Consider the following 10,915-nt stretch of genomic DNA (forward strand, 5'->3'; position numbering starts at 1 on the left):
TTTGAGTAGGAAGATGTGAATTTGGTAAATGGAAATGCTGGCTCAAACTAAGGGGAAAATCAAGAGCTAGATAATGGCTTTTGGAAGTCTATTTTTATAGAGGTTATAGCAGAAGTAATAGGAATAAATTGCCTTAAGTAGGTAAAGAAGGATGACCAACTCTTGCTGGGAATGCCTAAGTATAAGACTTGATCAGGAAGTCACAGAAGCACTGGGGCCTTACATTTTTGTGTTATCCAAGGTGTCATGAGTATCAGAAAAGAGGTAGCTAGGCGAGGTAGCACATCCCTATAATGCCAGCACTGTGGGAAGCTGAGGCAGGAAGACTGCAAATTCAAGCCCAGCCTGGGTGACTTGCCACTTAAGGGGATCCCATGGAGCAGTCAGTGGATGAGGGGAAGGAGGGGAAGATCAGCAGGATCTGCTGTTACAGAGAAATTGAGAGCACAGAGACTTGACTAAAAAGGATCTTTCAAGCAGATAATCAGATGCCTGAGGGCCTCAAGAGCAGTTCCTGCGGGGCGGGGACATGACACGGGACGGACACATACCTGTAATCCCAGCACTCCAGAGGCTGAGGCAGGAGGATCACCATGAGTTTGTGGCCAGCCAGGGCTACACAGTGAGACCCTGTCATAAATAAGTAAATACATTACATACATTAATTTGGTTTTGTTTGTTTTTTGGTACCGGGGATTGAACTCGGGTCCCTGCACTTGCAGGGCAGGCAACAGAACCACTGAGCTAAATCCCTGGCCCCATACATTAATTTGTTTTAAAAAAGTTCAATCCCTAGCACCCCCACCCCCCACCCCAAAAGCAGTTCCTGTAGCGAAGAATGGCGAAGAAAGCGGAGGCTGTGGTGGTGAGGCCTTGAGGTCAGCTTTTGTAGTAACTGAGTTATGCTTTGATGTTTTTTAAATGTGTCATTCTGTGACATGTACATTTCTAATCCTGTTTTCATAGTATGCTCTAAAGAATGGTGACATTTCAGATAAACCAAAAGGTGAAACTTCAGACAAACCAAAAGGCACACCTAGAAGAAAACCTTTTAAGAAGAGTAAAAGCCAAAAGAAGACTATCACAGCTCCCTTGAAACAGGTTATTTTAAAATACTGATATAAACCCTGAAAGCATTTGTGGTTACTGTCCTTGCTAAGTAGTTGTCACATATCTTTCACTTAACTATTATTACAGTGTTTCATATTGACATATAATAATAGAACTTACACAACAGCTATGAAGCCTGCTGTTGTTCAGGAACATGCATGTCATTAATGAAAGTGTGAGGAATTGAGTGGGATTGAGCGGTGCAGGGGTGTTTGCTTGGAAGGTGGAGAGGAGGGAGATGGTGCTGTGTGAGGAGAACCTGAGCGTCTCAAGCTGAATGGCAGTGTTTTGCTTTTCAAACTGAGAGGGTCATCTTTGTTTTCTTCTCTTTCTTCAAAAACTCAAACTGTTAATTCCAGAGAGCCACAAATTCTGGGTAGTTATTTGTTAGTTCAGATCAGTGAACTAGAAGCTAAATATTTAAGTGTTTAAGTAGTCAGCTTTTCTCAGTCATTAACAAAGGGGAAGAGAAGGAGCACTGGATGAACAGCTGCTCCTTAATAGACCCAGGTGCCAGACACTGCGCACTTCTGTCCTTCCTGCTCCCCACAGTGAATGCAGAAGGCAGGCTGTGACCTCGGGTTAACAGACAGGTAAAGGGACTAAGTGACTAAGGCCCTGTCTGTGACTGTACACGTTGCAGAGTTGGAATGGAGATCTGTGTGGTTTGGCCCAAGCCTTGTCACCATACCACTCTGCCTTCTTTATCCATCCCTGGGGACTTCTCTGTGTGCTGTACCCTCATCCAAACAAGGTCATAGTTTGCACCATGTATTTAGGTATCTGATTTCTCTTGTAGTGGAAAGTGGGTGACAGATGCTCTGCCGTTTGGTCAGAAGATGGCTGCATTTACCCAGCTACCATCACTTCCATTGATTTGAAGAGAGAAATGTGTGTCGTGGTCTACACTGGATATGGAAACAGAGAGGAGCAAACTCTGTCTGATCTGCTTCCCCAGACCTGTGAGGCAGCTAACAACATGGAACAGAATGCTCAGGAGGTAAAGATAGAAAGTTTCTCATTCCTCCCAGCAGAGACTAGATGAGAAACCACACAATGTAACTAGTTGTCTTTTCTGCAGATGCATTAAGTTCTTCTTAATGCTTTTTATAACAAAAATGTGTTTTGATTTTTTTGAAAGAATGAAAATGAAAGTCAGGTTTCAACGGATGAAAGTGAGAACTCTTCCAAGTCTCCGGGAAGTAAACCAAGTAACATCAGGTCAAAAGCTAGGCCCTGGAACTCCTTTTTCCCTCCGCCACCACCCATTTCTGGTTCGGGATTGGGACCCAGAAAGGTAAACTCCCCAGAAAAGGTTCCAGGAAATAATTAATTCTGAGGCTTTGAGGTGTTTAGCTTTCCTATGAAACTTGTAGCTCTCTTTAATTCAGTTTTATGTTTTGGGGGGAGGAATTGTGTTTGAGACCCGAGTCTGTGTTGCCCAGGCTGGCTGCAAATTCAGGATCTCCTTGCCTCAGCCTCTTCTGAGCATCTGGGATTACAGGCGTTTGTTATCACTTCTGACTTGAGAAGTCTTTGAAAAGGAAATAAGATAGCAATGCAAAATGGTTTATACTGAAAGACTTACAGACCTTATAATACTTTTGTATCAGCTAGATGATCTGGTATATAGTTCACCATGTCACTTGTATTAAATATGTAAAAAAAAAAAAAATAGTGTTTAGTCTAGTGCGGATAAAATCCTATGGTGTCTTGGATTGTTTCCTAAGGTTAAAATATAGATTCATGGGCTGGGAATTTAGCTCAGTGGTGGCACGTCCGCCTCACAAAATCAAGGTCCTGAGTTTGATCCCTGGCATTAAAAAAAAATGTAGATTCATATATGGCTCTATTGGTTATAAATTACAGAAATCAGCTTTTTTTTTGGCACCAGGGATCAAACTCAGGACCTTGCGCTTGCGAGGCAGGCAGCGGAACCACTGAGCTAAATCCCTGGCCCGTAAAACTCTTTTTTAAAAAGGTGATTTCTTAGGCATGGGATTTAGCTCAGTGGTTCCGCTGCCTGCCTCGCAAGCACAAGGTCCCGAGTTTGATCCCTGGTACCAAAAAAAACAAACAAGTTTTACTATAGTCTAAGTAAGTCTAGAGCACAGGCGCGTATCCATGTCTGTGTGAAGCAGTAATTTCTTCCCTGGGGGCGTGGTAGTCATTTAAATTTTAAAAATCAAGCACGACTCTCTCAACCTTTTCCTTAAGATTTCCTGTGATGGCTTTCTTTTTTTTTTTTGGTACCAGGGATTGAACTCAGGTCCTTGCGCTTGTGAGGCAGGCGGTGGAACCACTGAGCTAAATCCCCGGCCCCTAGGATGGCTTTCTTATTGAGAGTATATTGCTCATTTCCTGAATGTAAAATGACCAAAACTCTTACACATACATGATTCATTGATCTGGTGGTTTCCATCAGATGAGAGGGTTGCTAGTTTTCATAACATGTGCTCTAAGTTAGTGGATATAATTCCCAGGGCTCCCATGAAAAGTTTACACTGTGCAGTGAAAGTCAGGGGAAGAATGTGAGCTTTTATGACTGAAGTAGCTTACTAAACACAGTCTCTGACTTACCGGAGAGGTATAAATCTTTCCTACCGTGGTTTTTTTTTCCCCCTTTGGAACCGGGAATCAAACTCGGGACTTTGTGCTTTCGAGGCAGATGGTGGCACCACTGAGCTAAATCTCCGGCCCCTTACCCTGGTTTTTTGAAGTGCTAGGGGTGAAAACTAGGGCTGTGTACCTGCTAGGCAAGCACTGTACCACAGAGTTGTACTTTCAATCCCAAGATCCACTTTACCTTGACTATACTTCCTAAATGTGTATATTTGAAGAAATGGGAAAAATCTAGAAGTCTATTTGACCACAGGTTTTGGCACATGAAATTCCATTTAATCTTTTCAATATGTATTAAACAGATATTCTGGGTAATTATTTTTCTTGGTTTTGGATCCTTTTTCTTTCATCAAAATTAGTAAATTTTTCTTTGAAATATTTTTTATAGCCAGGTCTAAAATTCAGTGGCCCACCTCCGCCACCACCACCACACTTCCTGTCATGCTGGCTGCCTCCACTTCCGTCTGGACCACCAGTAAGTACAGAATTCAGGGGAAACTTTTGCTTTCATATTGTGTTTGGGATTTAAAGGAGATCATGCCCAGGTTCAGACTCTAATGCATGAAAATTTAAATTAAATGTCACTTTTTTTCTTTACTGTTTTTGGTTTGGATTTTGGGTTGGGGGAGTGCGGATAGGATCTTGCTAGCTCAGGCTGGCCTTGAACTCACTATTTAGTTATCTTCCTGCCTCAGCCTCCCAAGCCCTGGGATTATAGGTCAGCATCACTGTACCTGGCAAGTTTTTTTTTTTTTTTTTTTTTTTTTGAGTGCCCTTCTGTTATCCAGCATGGTCATTAGCCCCATCCCTGAGCTCTGTGTCCCCTGAAGCTGGTGCCTGCTCAGTGGGGAAGTAGCTTCTAGTAAGAGTGTGTAATTATACCATCTATAAGTGATTGTGTTTTGCCCTCCCAAGGGTACTTGGATATCAGCTTCTGATGATGTAACTCAGGACCTTCCATTTGCAAGGCAGGCAGTGGCACTACTGAGCTAAATCCCCAGCCCTGTAATGTGTATTTCTAATGGTAAAGTTTAGGTGTTAACAGATACAAAGACACATTTAGCAGACTGTACGTTTATGGGAGTAGAGCAAATGTGTGTGGGAGTTTTGAGGGAAAACAAATGTTTATGTTTGGTCTTTTACTCAGTTTAATAATAGAGAAAATCCAATCAAATTAAAATATTTAATATTTTATGTCAACTATTATGGTGGTTTTTTTTGGTACTGGGGATCAAACTCAGGACCTTGCACTTGCAAGGTAGGCAGCAGCACCACTGAGCTAAATCCCTGGCCCTCAACTATTGTGTTTTGACCCTTGCTAAATTTAATTTTGTTGGCATTGTTCATTGGCTTTCTACAATATTAGAAATCAGCTGTCAGTGGTTCCAGTGCCTGCCTCCAAAGTACAAGGTCATGAGTTCAATCCCTGATACCAAAAAAATAAATAAAAAATAGAAATCAGGTATGACCAACCTACGGCCCTGGTCAGCTAGTAATGCAGCCCCAGAAGATCATAAATTTTTTCTTTTTTGGTACTGGGGATTGAACTTGGGACCTTGCGATTGCAAGGCAGGTGGCAGAACCACTAAGCTGAATCCCTGGCCTTTTTTTTTGAGACAGAGTCTCGCTGTATAATTCAGGCTGGCCTTGAACTCACCATGGAGCCTACTCTGGCCTCAAACTCGAAGCAATCCTCCTGTCTCAGTCTCCTGCGTGCTGGGATTACAAGCATGCACCACCTGATCATACATTTTTACCATGTGATTTTTCTTCAGTGGTGTCGTACGTGATGCATTTGTACAGTGCTCAAGCATGGGCTGCATAGGTAGGGCTGTATGGGTAGGGCGCAGTGGTGACTGCCTTCCGTGTCTGCCCTACACAAATACACAATCAATTGAATCAGACACTTTTCTTTGATGTTTTAAAAATACTTTTTTTTGAGACAAAGTCTTGCTTCGTAGTTCAAGCTGGGCTTGAACTCTGCAGCAGTCCTCCTGCCTTTGCCTCCTGTGTACTGGGATTACAGGTATGTGCCACCACGCCCAGCAGAATACTCTTTTTAAAAAGGAAGTTTTGGGCCAGGGATTTAGCTCAGTGGTTCTGGCGCCTGCCTCGCAAGCGCAAGGTCCCAAGTTTGATCCCTGCTACCAAAAAAAAAAAGGAAGTTTTGTCATTTGTATGTGTTAACTGTCTTATACATTATCAAATGTAGCCAATAAGACTGCCTCTCTGCCACCTGCTGTGCAAGTGCAAGGACCGAGTTCAATCCCCGGTACCAAAAAAAAAGACTGCCTCTTCACTCAGTGTGGCCCAGGCAAGGATAAAAAAGGCTGAACAATCACATTAGTTTTTATTTATTGAAATAAGAGATGTTGTGGCATGTAGCAAAAAAAAAAAATGAATCTCCAGGCTTTGCATTTTTATTTATTGGATTTAAAATAGGCCCTTTTCACCAGGTATGATGGTAAACACCAGTAATCCCAGTACTCAGGAGGCTGAGGTAAAAGAAGGATTCCCACAAGTTCAAGGCCGGCCTGGTGTACATAGTAAGTTCAAGGCCAGCCTGAACTACACAGCAAGACCCTGTATCCAAAAAACAAAACAACCCAAAAAAGTATTTATACGGGGCCGGGGATTTAGCTCAATGGTTTCACCACCTGCTGCACAAGCGCAAGGAGTTTGATCCTCGGTACCAAAAAATATATATATATTTATATACTCTTTTCCATTTGCAGATGATCCCCCCACCACCTCCTATCTGTCCAGACTCGTTCGATGATGCAGACGCGCTAGGCAGCATGCTGATGTCATGGTACATGAGTGGCTATCACACTGGCTATTACATGGTGAGTGACAATTCCTCTGCCCCACCCTGCCCCATAACAGGGATCGAACTCAGGACCTTGCGCTTGCAAGACAGGCACCATGCCACAGAGCTAAATTCCCAGCCCTGGCTTACTAATTTTTAACATTTAACTTTTTAAACATTGGATTATAAAATAGGAAACTGTGGGCCAGGGATTTAGCTCAGTGGTTCCAGCGCCTGCCTCGCAAGCGCAAGGTCCCAACTTTGATCCCTGGTACCAGAAAAAAAATAGGAAACTGCATATTCTGTGATTTACTTACATCTTTGTTTTTCGTTTTCTGTTTTTCTTTTTTAAAATTTTATCTTCATAAATGCATGTAACACGTTCCATTCACACCCATGCGCACATATCCCTTTCCACCTGCTCCTGCCTCCCCCGCTCCTCCTCCTGTCAGACAGCAGCCCCTTTCTACCTTATGCTGCCTGTTTCTGGAGTCTGCATGTTAGAAAAAACACCCTTCTTGTTTCTGAGATGGGCTTGTTTCGTTTCGCACCTTGCTCTCTGTTCCATCTGTCTTCCTGCACATGACATGACTATTACTCTTCATGGCTGTAGAGTCCCCAAGTGTGCGCTGTCCATGCCTTCTCTATCTGCCCCTCCACTGCCGGGCACCTGGGCTGGCTCCATCCTTACTCTTACAGATTGCGCCACAGTGAGCGAAAGTGTGCAGGGAGCTGCTAATATTCCTTAGGATACCTGCTTTTCCTAGCTGTTTGCTGAAGAGGCTTTCTTCCCATGTGCTTTTGGTCCGTTGTCAAGAATCAGATGACTGGTGGTGTGGATTTGTCTCAGTGTCCTCTCTTCTGTCCTCTTGGTTTCCATGTCTTTTTGTGGCAGAACAGTGCTATTTTGTTGCTATGGCTTTGTAGGATTCTTTGAAATTGAGTATTGTGAACCCTCCAGCCTTGCTCTTTTTGCTCAGGATTGCTTTGGCTATTCTGGTGTTGGCTATTCTTTTAACTATTTATTTTGTTTTCTTTACAGGGTTTCAGACAAAATCAAAAAGAAGGGAGGGGCTCACATTTTAACTGAGTAAGTATGGCATCATTATAAGTGAATCTTTTGTTTAAATTTTATGATTGGAGCCAGGTGTAGTGATGCAGGCCTGTAATTCCAGCACTCAGGAGGCTGAGGCAGGAGGATTACAATGAGTTTGTTCCTAGGCTGGGCCACATAGTAAGCACAAGGCCAGCCTGAACTACATAGTGAGACCCTGTCTCAAAAAAAAAATGGTGGTTTTTTTTTGGTTGGTAGAAAACAAATGTTTTTGAACATTTAAAAGTTGAAATATTAAAAAGTTGAAAAGCTAATGTAAAGCCCTATTAAACACTTTTTTTTTTTGGTACTGGGGATTGAACTCAGGATCTTGCACTTTTGAGGCAGGCAGCCGACCCACTGAGCTAAATCCCCGGCCCTATTAAAAACTTTTTGATGCCAAAACTTGGATAAAAAGTTGAACTATGTCCCCACTCAAATTCTCTTGGTGTCAGAATACTGTCTCACCAATACTTGCAGATGTGGGAAAACACACTTTTGCAGAAAAGGATCTTATGACACCAAACAAGCAGACAAGCAGGCACACTTACTTGTGATACATTTTGAAATGCACTGCATTGCGTATGAAGTGTTCTCATCAAAAAGTTTTAACTGGACTGTACTCAAGCCCTAAGACCTAATTTCCCTTTGCAGGAAATACTGAGGATAGAGCAACAAGTTAAAGGACACTGCTTAAGAAAGGCTCAGACAGGTCTAGACTGAAATTTTAAAAGATAAGTGTCCTAACCTCTTCCAGTGTTGTTGGGAAAGAATAAAGGCAGTGAGTGGGTAACTAATTATTCTCAATTAAAAGTGAAGAGCCATCATATATAGCCCTGTGCAATGTGGGATCTTTATTTTCTTTTCTTGTCGTTTTTATTTTTTTTGAGGTGGCAGACATCAAAACCAGGGCCTTGCACACTCTACCTAAGCACAAGTTCTGTCGCTGAGCTACACCCCCACTCCTAAGCACCCCGACTTCCAGTGTGGGGTCCTTGATTGGACTCAGCCATCTGTAAAAGCCTTGGGGTGGGGAATCTGGATACAAATTGAATATAGACTGGATTTTCAATATTAGATTATTATGCCTCACCTTATGAGCTGTGATAAAGGTGTTGTTGCTTATGGAAGATTGTCTAATTTGTATCCTGGAGTATTGAGTGACATGTTAGTGTGTGTAAATATTTTGAAGTGGTTTAGTTAAGTGTGTGTTTGTGTGAAGCATATATGGCAAGATGTTAATGAATCTAACTGGTATGTACATGGATATTTGTTATTCTGTTTTTTCTATTTTTTGTATGTGTTTAAAAGTACAGAATACATTTTTAATTTTTAAAAATTATTAAAAATCAGCCATGTGTTTATCATTATGTTCCTTTACTGCATGTTATGTTACATTTGGTTTGCTGTGTTCTGTGGTGCTGGGATGAGCCCAGGGCCCGATATGGGTGAGGTGAGCGTCTCCCTTGGTGCCACACCCCAGTCCTGTGCTCCGCTCCTTGCCTGTCCTTGAATTGATGCCATTGTCGAATTTTGAGTGTTCCCATTGGAGTCACGTTTTGTCCATTTTTAATATTCTTTCTGTCAGATAAGTTGTCTAGAGAGTAGACTGTTACTCCTTTTTTTTTTGGTACCAGGGATTGAACTTGGGTCCTTGTGCTTTCGAGGCAGACAGCAGAACCACTGAGCTAAATCTCTGGCCCCGACTGTTACTCCTTTAGTGCAATCATTTTTGCTATTCTGAATAGTATTACAGTAAACATCTTCAGATATGTAGTAATTTGATTCTATTTTGTCAGTCTTAGGAGAAATTTCTGTATTGGGACCATTTGGTAAGAGATTCTGGATGTTGTGATTCTTTTTTGTTTTCGTTTTTTGTGTTTTGTTTGGTCCTGGGGATTGAATTTGGGACCTTGTGCTTAAGAGGCAGGCAATGGAACCACTGGGCTAAATCCCCAACCCTTATATAACGTTGTGTGTGTGCGTGTGTGTGTGTGTGTGTGTGTGTGTGTGTGTGTGTGTGTGTGTGTGTGTGTGTGTGTGTGTGTGTGTGTTTGGTTTTGTTTTTTTTATTAGCACATCTTTTTTTTGGTACTGGGGATCGAACTCAGGACCTTGCGCTTGTGAGGCAGGTGCTGGAACCACTGAGCATATAAATCCCCGGCTGTTTTTGTTTTTTGAGACAGGGTCTCACTCTGTAATTCAGGCTGGCCTTGAACTCACTATGCGGCCCAGACTGGCCTCAAACTCACAGCAATCCTCCTGCCTCAGCCTCCTGAGTGCTGGGATTACAGGCGTGCGACACCATGCCAAGCTGATATTGTGATACTTCATGGATATTTCTGTTTCTCTGAAAAACTTTTGAGACAGTCCTGCTGCCCAGGTTGACCTTGAACTCATGAACCCCTCAGCCTGCTGAGAGATTACAATCATGCAGTAATATACCTACCTGGAAATTAATTAAATCTTTGGAAATCAAGGGTTTTTTTTGTTTGTTTGTTTTTTTGGTACTGGGATCAAACTTGGGTCCTTGTGCTTGAGCAGCAGGTGGCAAAACCTCTGAGCTCAATCCCCATCCCTGGAAATCAAGTTAAATTTTCCATTTTCAGAATGGGAGACATAGTCCTAGGAAGAGTGTGTTTAAAATTACATAGTTTGGGGCCGGGAATTTAGCTCAGTGGTTCCGGTGCCTGCCTCAAAAGCAGAAGAACCTGAGTTCAATCCCCCATACCAATAAATAAATAAATGAATGAATGAGCAAAATAAATAAGCAAAATAAAATAAAATGAGGGCCAGGGATTTAGCTCAGTGGTTTTGCTGCCTGCTGCATAAGCACAAGGACCCGAGTTTGATCCCTGGTACCAAAATAAAATAAAGTAAAATAAAATTATATAGTTTGGGGCCGAGGATTTAGCTCAGTGGTGCTCCTGCCTGCCTCGCAAGCATAAGGTCCTGACTTTGATCCCTGTTACCAAAAAAAAAAAAAGATTACATAGTTCATCATGTTTAAAAGTATATCCCAGGGTCGGGGATTTAGCTCAGTGGTGCCATGCCTGCCTTGCAAGTGCAAGGTCCTAAGTTTGATCCTTGGTACCAAAAATAAGAATAAATAAAAGTATATTCCCAGCACCATACCAAAAACACTTTTTAAGTGTAATTACTCATTTCATTATTAGATAAATGTCATTTTTATTCAATTAAAGTTCTTGGTTATTCAGTCAAATATGAAAGAATAAATAGAAGCACTACACAGAGAATAGAAAACTACACACCATGCTTTG

General features: G+C 42.1%; 1 protein-coding gene across 28 annotated transcripts in view; it reads left to right on the plus strand.

Annotated features, from left to right (window-relative positions):
* LOC101706874 (survival motor neuron protein) overlaps positions 1–10,915 on the plus strand; it is a 77,007-nt gene that overhangs the window by 3,544 nt on the left and 62,548 nt on the right. For 24 of the 28 annotated variants that reach the window (XR_015448069.1, XR_015448071.1, XR_015448075.1 and 21 more), the window contains exons 3-8: positions 967–1,101; positions 1,910–2,110; positions 2,252–2,407; positions 4,121–4,207; positions 6,468–6,578; positions 7,584–7,631. Coding sequence is in view for 9 of the 28 variants with exons in the window: in XM_013068511.3 (XP_012923965.1) it covers positions 967–1,101; positions 1,910–2,110; positions 2,252–2,407; positions 4,121–4,207; positions 6,468–6,578; positions 7,584–7,631 (738 nt within the window). In the remaining 19 variants the exon portion in view is untranslated. The other 4 variants (XM_087203201.1, XM_013068512.3, XM_013068513.3 and 1 more) reach the window with 4 other exon arrangements.

Source organism: Heterocephalus glaber, unplaced genomic scaffold, assembly GCF_053883595.1.
Source record: "Heterocephalus glaber isolate CG9 unplaced genomic scaffold, H.glaber_assembly_v1.0 deba00001788, whole genome shotgun sequence".
In the NCBI taxonomy this organism is placed as follows: Eukaryota; Metazoa; Chordata; class Mammalia; order Rodentia; family Bathyergidae; genus Heterocephalus; species Heterocephalus glaber.